Source organism: Oryctolagus cuniculus, chromosome 4, assembly GCF_051225735.1.
Source record: "Oryctolagus cuniculus isolate XC-2025 breed Fujian yellow rabbit chromosome 4, ASM5122573v1, whole genome shotgun sequence".
NCBI lineage: Eukaryota > Metazoa > Chordata > Mammalia > Lagomorpha > Leporidae > Oryctolagus > Oryctolagus cuniculus.
The window spans coordinates 79,316,263-79,337,537 of record NC_142870.1 but is presented as its reverse complement, the minus strand read 5'-3'; the positions used below and the strand labels follow the sequence as shown (position 1 = coordinate 79,337,537).

Sequence of the window (21,275 nt, the reverse complement as noted above, 5' to 3'; positions counted from 1 at the left end):
AGCTGGATTGGAAGTGGAGCAGCCGGGACTCGAACCAGTGCCCGTATGGGATACTGGTGCTGTAAGCGGCAGCTTTACCTGCTACGCCACAGCATGGCCCGGTCCTTGTCAGCCTTAAGGAGCCTGCTATTCTGTGTGTGACCTTCAGGTTCATGTGTAGACCCAGGCCATGGCTTCCTGGGTAGACCAAGGCAGTGAGCCCGTGCCCTCCTCAGTGGGTCACCCGGGCAGACTCCACCTTGATGTCCATCATGTGTGTGTGCACGTGTGGGTGTGTGGGACAGGAGCCTGTCCCTGCTAGCCTGGACCACCCAACTCCACTCAAGTCCCCAGCAGCAGGTCTGTCCCTCTGCCACCCTTCTCCTCAAATACATCCCCATCAGCAGACACCTGGCGTGGGGACACAGCCTCTGCCCCAGCCCAGGCTTCCCAGCTGCCCCTTGCAGGGGGACCTAGAGCCCGGGTGGGGGCTGATAGAGAGCTGGGGAAGCCTGGGGCCTCAGCTTTCCAGAAACACCTGCAGAAGGAGCCCCGTTAGCCGCAGGCCTCCTCCCGGCCTAAACGCCAGGTCTCAGTTCTCAGCAGAGCCTGCTCTTGTCCTCTCTTATGAGGGCACCAAGAGGCTGCAGACCCCTGAGCCTTCCTGCCAGGCCAAGATGCAGCCCCACAAGCAGTTGGCAGTGACGTGTGCTGGGAGGTCCCCAGAGGTGGCAGGAGCGCCTCGCTGGGCCCTGGAGATGGAGCTGTCTGCAGCCTCCACCACTCTGCCTGGTGCTCTGTGCAGATGCTCTGGGAAGGACAGTGTCCCACTTCTGCCACCTGCTGGGGGCGGGGCAGGCCGAAAGGAGTTGTGGTGTGTCTGGGCCTAGAGCTTCAGTGTGCCTGGGCCCGGGGAGCAGTCTCAGCAGGTGGCAGGAGCTGGGCTGTCAGCCTTCTGGGGCATTGGCTGAGGTGGGCGGGTCGGTGGCTGCAGCTCCTCCATGGGACGGCCCCCAGGAGAAGTACGGGAGCCCATACTCCATCCTCCCTTGGCACACCTGGGAGCGGGAAGCTTATTCCTGGGGTAGGGTGTGGCCAAGGTGTCCCCTGCCCCACAGAAGCAGAGGCCCCTGGGCTGGAAGCCTGGGACCCTCCTGGCATCTGAGGATGTCATGTGGGAAGTGGGGATCCTTAGGGTCCAGGCGTCCCCTGAGGTACAGCCCCGGTCCTCACAGCCCTGAGTCCAGTGGTCCCTGGAGACCTCATGCTATGGACAGCATGGCCAGGAGATCCGGCCACCTGTGGGGCAAGGCTTGGTGGCTGGGCTTTGGGGCCCTGGAGTCTCTGCCCTAGGAGTTTCCCTCCTCGTTGTTCCCAGGTCTTTTTTTTTTTTTAAACATTTGTGTATTTATTTGGCACACAGAGTGACACAGGGGAAAAAGAGAGATCTTTGATCTGCTGGTTCACTCCCCAGATGGTCACAACAGCCTAGACTGGCCCAGGCTGATGCCAGGAACTCCATCTGAGTCTCCCATGTGGGTGCAGGGGCCCAAGCACTTGGGCCATCCTCCACTGTCTTCCCAGACACATTAGCAGGAAGCTGGATCAGAAGCACAGCAGGTGGTATGCAAACCAGCACTCATGGGTTAACTCACAGCTTAACCCGCTGTGCCATAGCGCTGGTACCTGGACCCAGGTCCTACAGCCCTGGGAAGCTGCACCAGTTCCTTCCCTAGGGAAAGCCCCACCTCCCCCACAAGAGAGAGCCAGGGCCTTGAGCTGCAGTCCTGGCCCTGCTGGGGCTTCTGGTTGCCTCTGATAGGAAAGCGTCTACGTTGAATTGGGAAAGACCGGGCCTTCCCTGCCTGCTTTCCAGTACTCACTGCCAGGTAAAGGGTGAGCGTACTGTCTGCCCCCAGGGTAAGGAAGCCGCTGCCTCCACCCCGTGGTCCTGGGTCCCCTGAGCACTGTGGTCGGATCAGTGGCCGTACAGACGCCTCTCTGCATCAGCCCCCTGTGGGCCACTATGGACTTCCTGACCAGAGGGCTTGGCACTGGCCCTTTAACCTGGGGGGGGTGGTGGTGGTGGTGAGCGACCATCAGTGCCACCTGTGCAGACCCAGGGCCCAAACCAGGGGAAGCCAAAGCCAGCGGTGGTGTCCTTCTGTAGCCGTGGCTGGTACCTCCTGGCCACGTCTGGCTCAGTGGTGAGTCCTCTCTCACAAGAGCCCGAGCTTGGACAAGGCTTTGGTGGTCCCTGCTCCACTCAAGAGATCAGTCCCAGGCACTGGCCACATGCTTTTCTGGGTGTATTTTCTGATATTGAGAGCAAAACACAAGGTCCGGGAGCCTGGGGGAGCCAGAGGGCCAGCTGGGGTGTGGGCTTTGGACCATGCCTTCCTCTAGGGATGGGCTCCCGGCAGCCCCTCCTCCAGGACCTGTGCCCCCCACCCAAGGCCCATGCTCTCGTGGGGGTCACTTCCCCAGAGGCAGGCAGGGAAAGCGCATGCCCACAATGCCTTCCTTCTCCCTTTGCCAAGGGCGTGCTCTTTAGGGAAGGCTTGGAGTAGAGCCAGCAGAGAGGGGAGGAGAGCCGGCCGGGGCACGTGGTGAAACCCCGGGCCTGGTGCGGCCGCCTCCCTCTGACCTGGTCCCGTGTCCCCAGGCCACGGAGGAGAAGGAGGAGATGGAGGAGCTGCAGGCCTACAACCGGCGGCTGCTGCACAACATCCTGCCCAAGGACGTGGCCGCCCACTTCCTGGCCCGCGAGCGGCGCAATGACGAGCTGTACTACCAGTCCTGCGAGTGCGTGGCCGTCATGTTCGCCTCCATCGCCAACTTCTCCGAGTTCTACGTGGAGCTAGAGGCCAACAACGAGGGCGTCGAGTGCCTGCGGCTGCTGAACGAGATCATCGCCGACTTTGACGAGGTGCTGCCCCGGGGAGGGCGTCCTGTGCTCCAGCACCTGGGGGTGGGCAGTGATGCGGGAGCCCGATGTGGTTCCGGGCACTGTCGTAGGCGCCTTGCATACGTGTTACAGATGAGGGACTGAGGCCCATGGACCTGCAGGGTCTTGCCCAAGGTCACTGCCTGTAAGTGGCAGAGCTAAGGATTCCACCCAGGCTGTTGGAACTTGAACTTGCAAGGCCTGCCCAGCTGGCTCACCAGTCACTGCATTGTCTAGTGTCTGTGCCTGGGAGAGTCCCAGGCTAAGGGGGGAGGCAGGCCAAAGACATAAGGCCCTGGGCTGCAGGGAAAGCCACAAAACCTTGTTCCACCTCCTGGAGTGCCCAGTGTGTGGCTGCCCCGGGGATGCTGAGCCCAATAGGGCAGTCTCAGTAGGGCGGTGAGGGTGAGGGGCCAACCCTTGCAGGAGCACAGGGCCTGGGCATAGGGCACAAAGAGGAGGGGGCAGTGGGCCTGCCTGGAGTTGGAGGAGACGGCACTGGGAAGGCTGCAGCAGGGCCAGGATGAGGAAAGGGTGCCCCCCAGGCAAGGATGGACAAGTTTCCCAGGGTGGGGTGGGGGCATGACCAGGGAGGGAGGAGATGGCCATGCAGCCCCTGTTGGGGACACAAGACCCAGAGGTGATGAGTGTCCACGGGGGCTCTCCGGGAGGGGGGCATAGGCCACAGCTGCTCTCCAGCAGGTAGGCAGGGTGCAGGAGGCCTGGCTGCCTTGGCGAGTGTCAGAGGCTTCGCTCTGCTGGTGATGGAGACTGTGAAAGGGGCACCCCGGGACCACGCTGCTGCTACTCCCTGGGGACCTCGATGTCCCTGCCTCGGGGTGACCCGCGTGTGGCCATCTTCTGTCCAGATCATCAGTGAGGATCGGTTCAGGCAGCTGGAGAAGATTAAGACCATCGGCAGCACCTACATGGCCGCCTCGGGCCTCAACGACTCCACCTACGACAAGGTGGGCAAGACACACATCAAAGCGCTGGCCGACTTCGCCATGAAGCTGATGGACCAAATGAAATACATCAACGAGCACTCCTTCAACAACTTCCAGATGAAGATCGGTGAGCGGGGCTCTGGGCGCGCCCCGGCCCGTCCTGTGTGTGCTGCTCGGGGTGGGTGGCAGGAGGCAGGGGCCACCGTGGAAGTGGGGGAGGGGCAGAGAGCAGCGACCCACAGGCAGGACACCCCCTGTCCCTTGCTCACCCCTGCTGGCCCCTGCCTGGAAGGCTTTGTGCTGTGCTCCATGCTCACGGCAAGAGACTGTCGGGGCTGCCCCTTGGGCAGATGCTACCGTGTGTCCCCAGCAGTACGGACCTAGTCACCGTGTTACACGCTACAGTGTTCATTCAGTAATTTCAGATTCATTCGGTAAAAATGAGAAACAAGAGAAGCAAATACATGACACATTTGCAGTAGAAAGTGTATAAACACAAGTCATTACACTTGCAAATGTACAAAAGTACTGAATATGTAGTCTGCAAAACAGCTAGCAAAGTAAGATGAATAAAGTGACATATTTTTAGAAACTAAACATGAAAAGAATCATGTCCTGTGGACAATGAAACAATTACGCCTTAGCTCTTAGGATAATCTTTTTTTTTTTAAGATTTATTTATTTATTTGAGAGGCAAAGTTACAGACAGAAAGAGGGAGAGGCAGAGAGAAAGGTCTTCCATCTGCTGATTCACTCCCCAGATGGCTGTAATAGCCGGAGCTGAGCCGATCCAAAGCCAAGAGCTAGGAGCTCCTTCAAGGTCTCCCTCTCACCCTACGGGTGCAGGGGCCCAAGGACTTGGGCCATCTTCCACTGCTTTCCTAGGCCATAGCAGAGAGCTGGATCGGAAGTGGAGCAGCTGGACTCAAACCGACACCCATATGGGATGCTGGCACCGCAAGCGGAGGCTCAATCTACCACACCACAGCGCCGGCCCCAGGATAATCTTAAAAATGAAAATGGGGGAGTGGGGTCATCGCTGAGCCAGGGCAGGGAGCAGAAGCTGCAGCTGCCATGGAGGCTTTCCTGGTCCACACACAGCACGGAGAGAGAGGATAAGGGTGTGAGGAGAAGTCCCAGGGTCTTCCCTGGGCTCCTTTGTCACATATCTCGCCCTTGCGGGATGGGGTGGCATCCCCAAGGCAGAGGCCCTGGGTCAGTTTCAGAATAGCTAGGGTTACGTCTGACTCATTCAGGAAATCTTGGCACCAACAACACAGATATTTTCCCTTGCTCGTATTTTGTCATTTTAACCACCCCGGCCTTTTCTCTGGATACGTTCCAGTCCTGTAGAGAGCTGAGAGAATGGTACAGTGAGAATCCGCATGCATCTCTGCACACGCCCACCCCTGCTCCGCCTTGCAGTGTGCACACCCTGATTTCAGAATCACAGCTCTGAATGGGGTGCCGCGCACAGTGTTGCTGCCCTGCGTCCGTGCTGGGCAGGGTCCTGCCAAGGAGCACAGCCTGTGCAGTGCGAGTGACTTTCGCGGTAGAGACTTAGCTGTGCAGGGAGCTGGAGGTGGTGGAGGTGAAGGATGCTTCCCGAGAGCTGCACTTCAATGCATCATCCGCAGCCTGGGTGCATCACAGGCCATCAATGATTCAGATTTCTAACTTTAAAAAGTAGCAGTAATTTGCTAACAAAAACATCGGCATTCCAGTTCTTAGAAGGAGCACATTAAATGGAAAGATTGGATGCCTGAGAAATAGTATTGTGATCACAGCCGTCCTCCGATCTTTCATTCTGGCCTGAGTGGCGGGATCCGGGCTTTCCCTCAATGAGCTGTTTCCTGCTGCGGTCACAGTGCTCTGTGGACTCGTGTTGGCTGCTGGAGAGCCCAGGCGCAGCCGGCTGGGGCTGCCTGGACCCACCTGCAGCCCACGTTTGTGTCTCCTTTGCTCTTGGTTTTGTGCACAGCTGCCCTTCTTTGCCTCTGCCCCACCCCCATCTTGCCCACCTACACTGGTGTGTATTTCCCTCTTGCTGTCTCACCTCCTATGTTGGGCCAGGACTGGGAGTTGAGTGATAGACTCTACTGAGCAGGAGGAGACAGTCGGGAGCCTCGTGTGGCTGATGACTTCCCTCTGACTTAGGAGCCGCTCCTCTGGTGGGCGTGCCTTTGGAAGTCATCGGAAGCCACCTGGAGCTTGTTCATGGTCAGGAGGTAGACACTCCAGCTGGGAAGTAGCACATGGGGTAAAAAAGCTGTATGACAGGATCAACCGGGAGGACTTGTGATGCCGCTGTGTGGCCCCCAGGGTCTAGGTTGGAGCCTGCTGTGTTCTCAGTCCCACCCCACATGAGAACAGGCAAGCACCAGCAGGAGGGAGACAGTTTATATACTAGGAGGGAACGCCCTGACACTTGGAGACGGGGCAGGAAATGCCTGGAGGAGGCCGGCTGAGCCTGATGGATGAGGGCAGGACCAGCCTGGACACAGGAGGCAGGGAGGGTGCTTGGGTGGGAGAAGCAGCTGAGCCCAGACTCCCAGGCAAGTCGCAGGTTAGTGCCTTGGTGGGGACTGGGAAGGTAGACAGAGGTGCCAGGAGAGAGATGGAGAGCCCAGATGCTGCCTGGGGTTGGTCCTGGCGCTGTCCACCCTGACTCAGAGGCCCAGGAGCAGGGTGACTTAGAGATGGTGGGGCAGGGAGATCAGGCAGGAACCTGAGGATGGCGGGGAGCAAGTTAGAGGGATGAGGGAGAGGAAAGGCAGGAGTCTGACTTGGTGAGCACTTCAGTGCCCACCAAGAAAGGGACTGTCAGGAAGAAGCAACTGGGTTATGGACAAGGGCACTGGAGACCTTGACGAGGGTGCTGTTGGCGATGGACTCGCAGGAGCTGAGCATGGGCTGGGTGGTGAGGACGCAGGGGGAGAGTTCCTGTGGTCCTGATTCCCAAGCATTTTGTGGGAGCAGAGGAGCAGGAGACTGCAGGGCTGGGTGTGGCCTTGGGTCCGGGGCAACCCAGTTAGGCAAGAGTTGGTCTTCACCTGATTAGCATGGCTGACCTCTGATCCTGCAGGACTCAACATTGGCCCCGTGGTGGCTGGGGTGATCGGGGCACGTAAGCCCCAGTACGACATCTGGGGCAACACAGTGAACGTGGCCAGCCGTATGGACAGCACCGGCGTGCCCGACCGCATCCAGGTGAGTGCAGGAGCACCCCACACACTCCTTACCCACCCTGGGGCCTCTGTCTGGTGCTAAAGCATCCTCAGGGCAGGCCTCCTGTAGTTCCCAGGCAGAATTTCTGCCGCGAGATTCAGAGGGGGTGAGCGGTTGGTGCTGATGCCTTGGAAGTCTGCAGACGGTCGTCACGGTTCAGGCTCTCAGGACCTTGGACAGATCTTGAGGCTGCGCAGAGCCCTCTACTGGGCACAGAAGGAAGCGAGGGAGGTGGAGGCCAGAGCTGAGAGTGCTAATGGGAGCCTCAGTGCCTGACGGCCCAGGCACAGAAAGAGGACAGGAGCACAACTACAGGCAGCAGGGTCTTGCCCAGTGGACTCCAGACACTCAGGGCCGGTTCAGGAGACCCAGGGCAGGTGCTGGTTCCTGGGACGACGCCTCCACCAGCCTTGCCCGAGCCCCTGAGCTGTTTTTCCTCCCCATCTTTTTTTTTTTTTTAAAGATTTATTTATTTTTTTTTACTTGAGAGTCAGAGTTACACAGAGAGAGGAGAGGCAGAGAGAGAGGTCTTCCATCGTTGGTTCACTCCTCAATTGGCCACAACGGCCAGGACTGCGCTGATCTGAAGCCAGGAACCAGGAGCTTCTACTGCGTCTCCCACGTGGGTACAGGGGCCCAAGGACTTGGGCCATCCTCTACTGCTTTCCAAGGCCATAGCAGAGAGCTGGATGGGAAGTGGAGCCGCCAGGACTCAAATCGGTGCCCTTATGGGATGCTGGCGCTTCAGGCCAGGGCGTTAACCCGCTGCGCCACAGCGCCAGTCCCTTTCCTCCCATCTTCTGCAAGCTGGTGCTGGGTGCGCCTGTCTGCTGCCTCCAGCTGCTTGCCTTTGTTTGTCTCGGGCCCTCCTTGATTCTTCCTGCCTCAGCTGGACAACAGTGAGGCTCGGAATGAGGCTCTTGTCCTGCTCTGCCCTGAACCCCGGTCCCCGTGAGACTGGGGAGCTAAGCTTCCCTGGCTTTGGTTTCCCCAAGTGCTGATTGTACTGTTTTTAAAAAGATTTTCAATTGACTACTTATTTTCATTTTATTTGAAAGGCAGGGAGACACACACAGTCAAAGAGAACAGAAGAGAGATCTTCCACATGCCGCTTCACCCCTCAGATGCTCACAACATCAAGGGCAGGGCCAGGCCAAAGCCAGGAGCCCAGAACTCAGTCCAGGTCTCCCACATGGATGGAAAGGACCCAAGTATTTAAGCCACCACCCGTTGCCTCCCAGGGCGTGCGTTAGCGGGAAGCTGGAATAGAAGCAGAGGAGCCAGTACTCAAACCCAGGCACGCCAGCACGAATGCAGGCCTCCCAAATGTCAGCTTAACCAACTGTGCTATTTTAGGGCCTTTTTGCCAAAGCCGAAACTGCTTAAATGTGCCCCCGCCCCTTCCCCCTGCAGGGGCTGAGCAACGGGGCTGACCCTGGCCTAGGCCGGGCTGGCTGTGCACACATCTGAGGGGTTAGGACCAAAAGGCTTCTTCTTTCCTCCATCCCTGTACTGAGGAAGCAAGGAACTGGCCAGATGGGAACTAGGATCCTGATGAGAGATGGGGGCAGGGGCAGGTTCATTCCCAGGGCTTCTGCCCCACCTGGGGCCAGGCATGGGGTCTCGGTGTGCAGTCATCCCAGGAACCCAGCACCCCACATCCACCGAGGCCACACCACAGCAGGAACCACGGTCACGACAGAGCAGAGTCACCCTTCAGCAGCCCACCCAGTCCTCCCCGGCCCTGCCAGTCTCTGGGTCGGAACCCTCTCTAGCTGTGCTCAGGCAGGGCTGTTGGTCCTCCCGGGAGGCAGCCGGCCAGCCCTGCTCGAGGCTCACCCGGCAGTAGCAGGGTGCCAGTCATGAGGCCCCCAGCGAAGGCAGAGCAGGCACGAGATTGGAACCGAAGCCCGGCAGGGCCGTTCACTGCCGGTGACTGCAGGTGAGTGACTCAGCTCTGCTGGGCCAGAGAACAGCAGGAGGCGGCTCACAGAGATGAGACGAGCTGCGGCTGGCGCTCGGTGGCCAGCACCAGCTTTAAGTCCGGTCTGAGACGGAGTGCAACTCCTGTGCGATGCACTGGGTGCACACTGGGGCGCTGGCTGCAGCCGCCTCAGCCTGCCGTGGAAGCCCCTGCCCCTGGCTGTCTGCCCCTGGCCTCATGTGAACCGAGGACAAGTCCTCCACACGTCAAGTGGCAGTGGAGTGGTGCCCATCAGATGCTCTTCACAGTGCCTGGCACAGGTGGAGCAGGTGCGGAGAACAATGGCCGTTAGCACAGTCTGCTTCTCTACTTCCTTTTCCGTCTGTCCTTTTCTTTCATTTGAAAGGAAGAGAGACTTCCCTCCTGCTGTTTCACTTCCCAAATGCCTGCAGTCGCCAGGGCTGGGTCAGGCCAAAGCCAGGAGCCAGGAACTCCACCTGGGGGGTCTCCCATGTGGGTGGCAGAGACCTAAGTACTTGGGCCATCATTTACCGTCTCCTGGATGCAGCGTCAGGAAGCTGGATTGGAAGCAGAGGAGCTAGGGCTCCAATCAGCACCCCAATGTGGGGTGCGAGAGTCCCCGGCACAGTGTCTGCCCCTGTCGTGGTCTCTTCCAGGGAGCACATCCGCGGAGGAGCCCCCGCAGCGCACCGACTGGCCCACCCCTGTGTCAGGACAGCAGCAGGGTGTGGGCTGTGCCCCCAGGTCAGTTCATGGCTGAGGTCATCAGTAGCCTGTCCTTTCTCCTTTGCCTCCTCAGGTCACCACGGACATGTACCAGGTGCTGGCCGCCAACACATACCAGCTGGAGTGCCGGGGTGTGGTCAAGGTCAAGGGCAAAGGCGAGATGATGACGTACTTCCTCAACGGCGGGCCCCCGCTCAGTTAGCAGCGGCGCGCGGGCACCGGGCAGCCTGGCCTCGGCAGGAACGGCTGCCAGGAGGGTGCGGGCAGCCTGGCTCCGGCCCCCGGGCCGTGCGCCTGAGATTTCCCATTTTGCCTCCAGAAGCAGCTTCTGCCTTCGCTGGTGGGCGCGGCCTCCGTGCCAGGCCCCGGAGTGCCAGCGTCCTGCGAGCACCAAGCTGACCAAAGATGTTTCCCGCTGGAGAAGACGCGCCGCTCGACTCGACCGAATCCGGAGTCCTCCGCCGGGTGCTGCGGCGCGTGCGGGTGACTGGCCCTGTGGCCCGCGGCGGGGCCGAGGGAGCCTGGGAGGGGCGGGACGGGAGCCTGGACTGCGGCCCAGGGGGACGCAGGGATCCTGAGGGCTCTGCTTTTCCTTGTGAGCCTTTCATCTTCGGCAGCGGCTGCGCGCCCGGCCCCGCCGAGAGCTTGCGGGCCGGCCGGGGCTCTGGCTGCGAAAGGCTGTGTCTTCATCGCCTTGCTCCGCCCGCACCGCTGCCGCGCGCAGACCGCGCCCCGGGAGGGAAGCGGGGCTGACTGAGGAGACCAGACCGGAGGACGCCGAGCAAGGAGTGGTGTTCTGACGAAAAGAAAATATTTATTAAATAAAACGAGTTTTCTGTGCACTTCTTTAGACCATGCTAGTTGTACGCGTGTAAGAGACACAAGCAAACGGATGGCACTGGGAGGGAGGGCGGGGACCCCAACTTGTCTCTTTTGTATTTTTTATTTTGTATTATTGAAAACCTTGGAGATCTCACAGATATGCCAAATTCTATATTTTGTAAATTCTCTATATTCGAAAGCAGCCGCGCGCAGCGGCGCGTCCGTGCTCGCTGGTGCCGTGTGTGTGTCGGTGCGTGTGCTGGTGTGTGTGTGCGTGTGGTCACGCTGTTGAACCGCTCTCCTCCGCTTCAGGTTTGGCAGTTTTGGGTTTTCCCAGGTAGAGCCAGAGCAAGGGGGCGTGTCCTCCGCGGGCACCTGTGTGCAGATTTAAGTGGGAAGGTGCGTGGACGTACCACCCCCATCTCTCTAACACACACTCATGCACTCAGCCCACATCCCCTGAGGAAGAGGCCAGGGGAGCGGTAAAAAAAAAACAAGAAGCTTTCCCATCTCGGCCTGTGTGAGAACCCAAGGAAGCAGCCTCAACCTGGGGCAGGCGGTGGGGCCTCGGGCCACACCCCTCACCCCACGCTGCGGGCGTCAGGTGTTGGTTGCCTGCCAAGAGCCCAGGGCTGGCGGGGTTGGGGTAGCTCTGCCGACTGGGGGTTGCCTGGCCCTCTCAGTTGGCAGAGGTGCAGGTGGCTGTCCCCGGGGACAGCCCCTCGGGCCTGGGGAGGCCACACGTGCAGGCTCAGGATTGCGGGAAGGGGCGTGGCCTTGCCTTCTACCCGCAAACCTGATGGAGATTCCGGCCCCAGAGGCCACGGGGGGAAAAAGGCTGACAGCAGCGTTGGGGGTTGGGGGGACAGCTAAATATATGAGGAAAGAATACTTTTTTTATAGCCCATACAGGAGGCATGTGGAAAGTGACAGCCACCACACAAGCTATATTCGGGCAGGCTCCCTCGGGCTTGTGCCCAGATCTTTTCATCGCTTCTCAGGGCAGAACTAGCCTCGCCCCCAACAAGAGCTTGGAGGAGGCAGAACCGCTCCCGCCACGCCTGCCCGCCCCCTGCCCTCCCCACCCACCAAGCTCCCCAATCTGAACATGGCTCGGAGAAGCCAAGCCTAAAACTGACCGAAAACTGCCAAGCCTGAGTCTCTCCCGCGCCTGCGCGCTCCCCCTGCGCTCTGCTCAGCCCTGGGCGGGCAGCAGGGGTGCTTGCCCCACCGAGTCCCCAGCCCCTGCCCCACATCGCCCCCAGTGGCGGCGGGGCGCTCTCATTTCGCTTCCCCGCTGAGTACAGCGTGTGTGCGGAGTTCAAGCCCTGTCCCCAGCCCGGCAGTGACTGGTGACCGCGCGCAGGGCTGGCTCTTCGTTCCCTCTAAGGGTGTGCACTCTTTGTATTCCTGCTCTTGCAAAAACGGATACGATTATGATTTCCCATGGAAATTGAAAAGTCTATTTAAATAATTTAACTATTAAACACTTTCACTGGTAACGTGTCCTGGTCTGATTTACTGCGGCGGTTGTCGGGGTGGGGTGGGACCTGGTCTTTAACACACTTCGGAGGACAACGTGGGCTGACCGCAGTCATGGCTGGCCGCTGGGGAGAACCCAGGTGACCTCAGCAGGGACTGGTTCCCTGGACCAAGGAGGGAAGTGATGAGCCCCAGGGGCCAGGAGTGAAGGGGTGGAGACATCAAGGATGAAGCCCCAGAAGACCCAAGGTAAAAGGAAGGGTGTTTTCAGGCAGGCAAGCTGCATATGTTGCTGTGCCACAGGGGGAAAAGGTGCAAACAGGAGTGGAAACCAGACGATGGAAAAGCCCCAGGTGGCAGGCGGGATGGGCACGCCGTGTGGCTCTTGCTGAATCCTGGCCACCCCACTTCACGGATGATGAAACGGAGGCACAAAGAGGCTGTCCGAGGCCATGCAGCCGGAAATCAGCAGAGATGAGTTTGCGAGCAGGCCTGTCTGCCGACGCGGGTCAACATCGCACCCACCCGGGGAGCCCTCTCCGCTCTGAGAGGAAGGGAGGGTGGCAGGGGGAGGCAGGGGCCCTTTCAGCAGTCCCTACCACAAATGCACGGTTAGATTCAGACTCAGAAACCCGATGCAGAGGGACTTGCCCAGACTGCGTCTAACACAGGTGTGACTGCTGGTACCCATGAAAAGGACTTCACTGGTGTCAGTGCAGCAATGGCCACGAGGGGGCAGCAGTCCAGGCCCCTGCCCTACAGAAGATGGAAATCCTTGGGAGGCGAGAGGACATCATTTTACAGAGATAGGAATCTAACTCTGAGACATGTTCAGGCCGGGGTGCACCTGTTAGAAAAGGAGACCAGGGCCGGCGCTGTGGCACAGCGGGTTAAAGCCCTGGCCTGAAGCACCAGCATCCCATATGGGCGCCAGTTCAAGACCCAGCTGCTCTACTTCATGTCCAGCTCTCTGCTATGGCCTGGGAAAGCAGTAGAGGATGGCCCAGTCCTTGGGCCCCTGCACTCCCATGGGAGACCCGGAGGAAGCTCCTGGCTCCTGGCTTTGGATCGGTGCAGCTCCAGCCATTGCGGCCATCTAGGGAGTGTAGCGGATGGAAGACCTCTCTCTGTCTCTACCTTTCTCTGTAACTCTGTCTTTAAAATAAATAAAATAAATCTTAAGAAAGAAAGAAAAGAAAAGAAAAGAAAAGAAAAGAAAAGAAAAGAAAAGAAAAGAAAAGAAAAGGAGACCAAAAGATACAGCAGTTCGGACTCCAGGGGCTGGCTGGGCTAAGTGGGAACCTCAGATGCTCAAGAACTCCTCACTGCCCTTGGCCTGCGAGCCGGCCCCTGCAGCTGCAGCAGGCGCAGGCACCCGCCACACACACCGGGACGCCACAGCAACGCAACCCCAAACCACCCTGAAGCCCTTTCCGTGCCCACCCCTGGAGCTCCGGCAGAGGGCGTCCTCTCCCTCCCTCCATCCCCACCCCTCTCCGGCTTCCTCTTTCCCAATGCATTTCCACAGCTGCAGTGCTCAAGAGCAAACCTCCAGGGAGATGTGGCTGCTGTGGGGGCGGAGTTTGAAGTGCGCTTTATGCCTGCTGACAGCTCACACCGGCAGAGCCAGGAGCAGGCTGCAGCCGTCGTGGCGGTGACTCGACTGCGGTGTGATGTTAGCAACCAATTAGCAGAAGGCACAGCGAATGCTGGTGCACTGGGGAAGCTGAAGTGAAACATTCACCAGGGAGCTGTGTTATTTTAAGCTTTCCAAGGTATAGAACTTTCCAAAAGCCAAGTATCGCCTGATCGGCATATGGTTCAGTGACGGGTAGATTCAGACCCAGAAACCCCATGCAGAGGGACTTGGCCAAACACAAATGTGACTGCAGGCACTCATAAGGACTTCACTCGAGTCACTGCAGCAATGGCCACGAGGGGGCAGCAGTCCAGGTTAACCCGTAGAACGTGGGGGTTAACACAGGTGCTGAGCCCGCTCACTGCAGGGCAGGAAAGCTCTCCCGGCTCGGCCCTGGCAGTGCTGAGCCAACTCTGCCTGCCTGCCCCCAAGCGACGCATCTGCAATGGCAGCCACAAGTGCACTCTGCCAACCTGCAGCATTTGCATCTGTCCAAATCACACAACACCCTGAAGAGAACCAGTGCTTTGTAAGCAAGGGAAGTGGCAAGGCTGAGCCGTGCTGGCCGTGGCCGCCCCATTTAGCACATGCATCAGGAGGCGTGTCCGTGGGGCTGCTGTTACCAATGCGAGCAGCATGGGCTACTGACCGTCCCCTCTGGACGAACTTCACAGTGCACACAGAGCCTGCGCACACGTTTCCTTTCTCGGGCCTCACCCAGGTCCAGAGATATGTGTGCATGCCCCGGGGCAGCTTGGGTACCAAGGGACCAGCAGCCTGGACTCCCATCTGGGCAGGAACCTTGCCACCCAGTCACTTAAGGGTGCCTCTCTTGTCTTTCCAGATTTTCAATAGAGCTGTGACACAGTGGGTTGAGAAGGCAGCTGCTCCTTGCTGTCCTATGCGCCCTCCCCACCTGCAGGCTCACAGCTGCACAAGACACAGGGACAGAGTCTAATGAAGCGCCGGAATGGCTGCTTGCCACTGCAAGGTCTCTTCCTCCTCTAGCGTTCTCAGGCTCTCTGTGTCTGTCTAACCCTTTATCCAGTCCTCAAAGCCTAGACCACATATATGGTGTGAATGCAAACACAATTTAATTAAGACTTGGAGATTTAAGGACCAAACACACAGGTGCAAGAGAGCTGAGAGCTTCGTGCGGCCCGCCTCGGGGCCTCCACACAGCCGGCCGGCAGCTCCGTTAGGAGCCTTTCCCATCCAGGTTCCCAAGCCATGGGGACAGGCAGGACCAGTGTGGGTTCCCAGAGCAAGCAAAGTCCAGAAAGACAAGACAAAGGCGAGGAAAGCAGAGAAGGAAGACACTCCCCTAGGGCTGAGCGTCAAGGGGGCAGCCTCTTGTCCCTGCCATGAACACAGCAGGGTCACCCGGCACTCGGTGACACCGTATCTGTCTCCAGGGCCCCTTCCCGACTGCCAGTCTGTTGGGCCCATGAACATACAGACTTCCCACGGGTCTCCCTTGGGGGCCTGCATCATCGTTGCTTTTCCCTTGGCTGACTTCTAATTTAGACCTGGCCAGAATCTGGGCTTGTCAGTCTCAGGTTAGCTCCACGAATTACTAGTCTTCCAGCGTAACGAAACCTGCCTGTGCATTTTGTGGCACCCCCTTCTGCCCACCATGGGAGGCATTCTGCTCCAGATGAACCTTTCAAAGCCATGGTGCATTTCTGCTTTGAAAGGATGCCTTTCAGCTCTCCCATCCCCAGTGCACGAAGGCTGTTGCAGGTTGAGAGCTGCTGGCTGCCCGCCCCTCACCTCCCCGTCCACGCACACACACTCACCAGGGGCCCTTGAGAGCAGCTGGGGCAGCTGCTATCCAACAGTGCCCAGTAGTGCAGATTAGAATATCACAGTGAGGTATCGGGGCCAAAATGCCAGTGAGGCTCCCAGAGACACTTTCATCTTGCACACATGCTCCAGGGCCGTGGGGACCAGGGGGCACTGGAAGGCACAGGTGAGTCAGGATTTTGTTAATGTATGCAAAGCACCGGGTATACAGCAGGTGTTTGGCAACTGCAAGTCCACTGGTTCCTTCTCGTCTTTGGATGCGTCCCTGGTGCCCTACGCAGAAGTATGCGCAAGGGGCTGGCTCCCTGCCTGCTCGGTGTGTCCAGCAGACCTTGCCTCAAGTGGTCATTTTGGAACAACTCTGCAAGCACTGGTCCCACTGGGGTGTCTGTAATTTAGAAGACCCGGGCCACTTTTCAAATAACAGTAGCAGCACAAAGAGCACCCAAAGGTGGAGGCCATGGCTTTCCTAGCACCGTGTGCTTCCTGACACATTCCTCATGGCGCCCCCACCTCACCCATGAAGAAGCCAAGGCAGAAGGGCTAAGTGATGTGCTGGGGTCGCAGTGCTGCTGAAGTGCAGGCTAAGGAGGCTGGCTCTGAACCCTTAATCACTATTCTACGTCGCAAAGAGTCACCTCCTCTCTTTCGGTTGTTTTCAGTACAGGGGCCACTTGAACCAGAATTCCCACAAAGGGACTTCAAGTCAAAGAACAAGTCCAGGGGCCAGCACTGTGGTGTAGCAGGTAAAGCCACCAACTGCGGCACCAACATCCCATGTGGACGCTGGTTTGAGACCTGACTGCCCCATTTCCTATTCAGCTCCCTGCTAATGTGATTGGGAAAGCAGCAGAGGATGGCCCAAGCATTTGGAGCCCTGTATCCTCATGGGAGACCTGGAAGAAGCTCCTGGCTCCTGGCTTCAGCCTGGCTCAGTGCTGCCCATTGTGGCTATCTGGGGAATGAACCAGCAGGTGGAAGCACTCCCTCTCTCTAGCTCTTTCAAATAAATAAATATTTTTTTAAAAAAGGAATCACTGATGTATGCCTTAGTCTTACTACAAATACGGAACTGGATCCTTCCTTCCCCTCACACCTAAGGGGCCCACAGGGCTCTCCGTGGCCTCTCAGCCATCTGTCCTCTGTCACTGTCACACATGCAGGGATTTCAGGAAGCGATTTTATTGTCTGAAATGGTTACACGGCTGAAATTAGCATTCTTCTGGTTAAAAAGTAATGTCTGGGTCCTGTATACATAGTCCTTATGCACTTAAACACAGGCTGTTCTCCAGCTTAAACTCACTTGGTGTTGGCGAGCCAGAGCTGTGGGTAAGATGGATCTGACGGAAGTCCTGGAGACCACAAGGGCTAGACTCTGCATGTGGCCAGGTTGCTCAGTGCCCTCAGGGCTCTGGTGGCCCCAGGAGAGCTCCCCGTGGGGCGCACACTCTCAGCACCCCTGTGGTGTCACACGTGTGCACCTGCTGCTCTGACTGCTGCACCATCGAGACCAGCTGTAGGGAACACACCGAGGCGCTGTGGCATGGAAAAACGAGCAGCAGCCTTGCCCGCCACACCCCGCACTCACTAGTGTGACACCACACCCAGCACAGGCCTCAGTCTGTCAAGTGCAGGTGAGACTGCCCGCCCTGATGCCCAGGCCACCGTAAGGATTAACCACACGGACCGAGCACTGGCTCACAAACAGTGCGAGTGAGCATTCTCATCACTAGTCCCAGGCACCGCAGAACTCAGAGCACAAGGGCAAAGTCCTTTGCCACCCAGTCTTAAAGCAAAGCACCTGGCATGGAGCAGACGACCAAGTCACAGCTGTGCACGGCACACCAGGTGCAAACAGGAAATGGGACGTGTGAGTCCTGTGCTCCGTGAGCCTGCAGGGTGATACTCCTGCTGCTGGGCTGTGGGACGCAGGAGCAAAGGGCACATGTGAGCTGGGGGTGAGGCTGCACTGAAGGTGCTGTCTGTTGCCATGGAAACAGAACACTGTAAGGCTGGGGGGACTGATTTCAAGAACCCTGAGAACTAAGCCTGTTCTCTCCCTGAGTTTCCCACAGCCCCCAGCGGTTCGCCGACACACAGGACACTTGTGTGCCCACGTGTCAGCACCACTCACTGCTGAAAAGCAAGATGCAAACTACATGGCTTCCAACTACAGTGTGACTCCAAACACAAAGTCCCCTATGAAGCCTCGGGAACAAGACCCGGCAGGCATGGCGGCCACAGCTACGGCTTCCCTTTGACAAACGCAGTGTTGCACAGGAGGCTGCCAGCTGCCAGCCTTCGGCAGTGGCCCCAGGACACTAATAACGATGATTAGACACCTCCAAGCTAATCAATGCTGGCAGGAGTGACATCTCAGCTGACTCAGCTCCCACAGACTCAGGCCGCACCTGTGCAGCTGGAGGGGTTTCTTTCCATCTTTAGCAAGGATAGCACTAACACCAACTGAAACCAAAGTTTGGGTGTTACTTTAACAGAGTAATTTTCGGTGGAAAGCCTTCATTTCCTTAGAGATCACAGAACTGGGAAATTCCAAAAAGCCTTGACCATGGACCAAGAATGTAGCCTGAAAGAATGACCTCCAATTTGTGGTAAGGCAAAGCATTCACAAGCGTGATCTGAGTGGGGGCTGCCTTTGAAACAATTGTATTCTTTTACCACAGACTACATTAGCTCTGACTTTAAGTCTGTCAACATAATGAAGACAAAGACACACACACACACACACACACACACACACACACTTCATGGTGCCTTTTGGAAATCCAAATCAGTGCGTCCTTGGGTTACTCAGCGAGCTTTCTGGGACAGAAGCCAGCAAGTGCCCGGCTACAGAGTGACTAACCTCCTCTGTGACCTAGAGGGTGCTTCTTGGGTGCAGGGCCAAGCTCTGGGCTGCAGACCTGCGACAAAACAGAAGTCACAGGGGATTCCAAACATGTGTGGCCTGGCAGAAATGGAGCCAGACGCTTCCCCAGACCAGATGCACTGGGGACAGCACCACACTGAGAGCTGAGCCAGGCACACGCACGCCACACGCATTACAAAACTACAGAACTACCACAGGTTCTCCACGATTCATGGCATTTGTCTCACCTGGGTTTCCAAGCTTTAACAGATGCCCGTTTTTAGCTTAGGGCAACAATTCTCACTTATGGGAACAAAATTCTCTATAACTCTGCCCCCCACAACACAGACACATGTACACACACGTGTGTGCACACACATGCATGCACACCCCTGAAATGGAAGCCTTCGAAAGTTGACACATCAAGGTTCCACAGCACAACCATACCATGCAAATTTGTGTTAAAATACTGAGAGTTTTGCTCTTTTGAGCACCTTAAGGAACCCCTAACTGAGAACATTTGTGCAATAAGTCACTAGGAAGACTAATCTAAGCAACTAGTATGCTTTTGATCCACTGATGCAGCATGTGTAGCTCGCTTCCCTCCTGGCCTTAGCTGCCTTGGCACAAGGCAATGACCCCTCTTTCCGTTTTCACAGACCTTAACCTCCTCCCTCTTCTGTTCATATTTTAGCAATATCACTGAGTATGCCTTTTCAAACAGCACTGGGAAAGAGGCCAGGGATAAATGCATTTCGAATGCCAACCAAAAAAGTAAGCAAATGTTGCAATTATTTCTATTATTAAAAAAGAGAGTTTCAGGGCTGGTGCTGTGGCACAGCAGGTTAACGCCCTGGCCTGAAGCACTGGCATCCCATATGGGCACCGGTTCTAGTCCCGGCTGCTCCTCTTCCGATCCAGCTCTCTGCTATGGCCTGGGAAAGCAGTGGAAGATGGCCCGGGTGCTTGGGCCCCTGTACCCACATGGGAGACCTGTAAGAAGCTCCTGGCTCCTGGCTTCGGGTCAGCATAGCTCTGGCCGTTGCGGCCTTCTGGGGAGTGAACCAGCGGATAGAAGACCTGTCTCTACCTTTCTCTGTAACTCTTTCAAATAAATAAAATAAATATTTAAAAAAAAAAGAGTTTCTTTGATCTTATGTCACCCTTTAATCAAAACGTGGTATTTAAGGGCCAGGCACTTGGTGTGGTGGTTAAGCCACTTAGGATGTCCCCACCATGTATGGGGTGCCTGGGTTCATTGCGTGCCTCCCTCTCCATTCCAGCTTCTGGCTAAGGTGCTGAGATTTGCTTCCTGGGTAGAGCAGGAGTCCCGAGGGTGTGTGCAGAGCCGTGCCACCTCGCTTCCCTGGCACTTTGTCAGCACCCTGCTCTCGGGAGGACGAGGGGAAAGAGGGGCGCTGTGCTCGCGACGCCAGGCCAGGTTGCTGCTTCTGGAAAGGCTGCCCAGGCATCCCGTGTGCTCCGAGAGAGGTCGTGACGGCTCGAGTACTTGGGGCCCTGCCACCCGCATGGGAGTCCAGGACTGAATTCCAGGCTCCTGCCTTCGGCCTGGCCCAGCCTCCCATGTTGCCGGTATCTGGGGAGCAAACCAGCAGATGCAAGATCTCTGCTTCAAACTAAATAAAAAATATGTAAAAAGCAGTATTTCAGAATTACCATGAACAAGCTAAAACACACCAAGAGCAGGCCTGGGCTCACTGACTTCAGCAGACCTCAGTTCCTTGATTTTTACCAAGAACCAGGAACAATAGCCCCTGAATGCAAACCTGTCACCTTTCCATGCCAGGGGAAGAGCCCTGTGCTGAGAGCTGTATGTGCTCTGCTCTGTGTCACCGATGACTCACTGCCTTCGTCTCTTCCCTGTGATCACGACGGCAGCCGTGAGGTCAACGCAGACTTTCTCTTACAGGTGAAATGCAGTACAAACATAAGAGATTAGTAGCATCCTCCTTAGAGGCCCACGCGATTCCTTCTAAAGAGCCTAGGGACTTCTCATGGCCAAGACTTCACTTTCTAAACTCAGTTTCTTTGGCAGCCACGTGATGCAGGAATTTATCCCAGGCCTCTTTCCCAGTGCTGGTTGAAAAGGCATCCACAGTGACGTTGATAAAATACAAAAGGAAGAGGGAGGAAGTTAAGATCTGTGAAACGGAGAGACGCGCCATCGCCTTGTGTCAGGGCAGCCAAGGCCAGGTTACATAAACCCTCAGAGATGCAGGCACCAAATAATGCAAGCAAGCACTGTATGCATAATACACTATTTATACCTCTTTTCATTTGTTCACATTGAGAGGTAAACATCGACCCATCCAAAATACTTGGTGAAAAAACAAAAACACAATGCAAACTGAGCTTTTAAAAACAGCTGGTGATCCGGTTGCCCCTCTTCCTGTCCAGCTCTCTGCTGTGGCCCGGGAGGGCAGTGGAGGATGGCCCAAGTGCTTGGGCCCTGCACCCACATGGGAGACCAGGAGGAGGCACCTGGCTCCTGGCTTCAGATCAGCGCAATGCGCCAGCCGTAGAGGCCATTTGAGGGGTGAACCAACGGAAGGGAGACCTTTCTCTCTGTCTCTCTCTCTCACTAACTCTGCCAAAAAACAAACAAATAAACAAACAAAACCAGCTGGTGAGGAGTTCTCCAGTGCCTTGGGGCCAGCTGATCCAAACAGCACACCACACGCTCTAACTCATCAGTTCCACATGGAGGAGCTCCTGAGCCAAACTGATCCGGGAGCTCCGGAACACCAGCACAGCTAACTGGATGCGCCAGCTTCCGGGGTAACTGACTGTTCACAAGGAAACTCCGCTTTACCCATTCCTTTAGAAAATCTTTCTAAATGGAACACTTCCCTAGCCCGGCTCAA

At 57.0% G+C, this 21,275-nt stretch overlaps 1 protein-coding gene across 1 annotated transcript in view; it reads left to right on the top strand.

Moving 5' to 3' along the window:
• ADCY5 (adenylate cyclase 5) overlaps positions 1–10,578 on the top strand; it is a 162,921-nt gene extending 152,343 nt beyond the window's left edge. Inside the window, 4 exon segments of the mRNA NM_001082628.1 lie at positions 2,645–2,908; positions 3,796–4,000; positions 6,959–7,083; positions 9,846–10,578. Coding sequence (NP_001076097.1) covers positions 2,645–2,908; positions 3,796–4,000; positions 6,959–7,083; positions 9,846–9,974 — 723 coding nt within the window. The 3' untranslated portion in view covers positions 9,975–10,578.
• Positions 10,579–21,275: the final 10,697 nt, after the last annotated feature.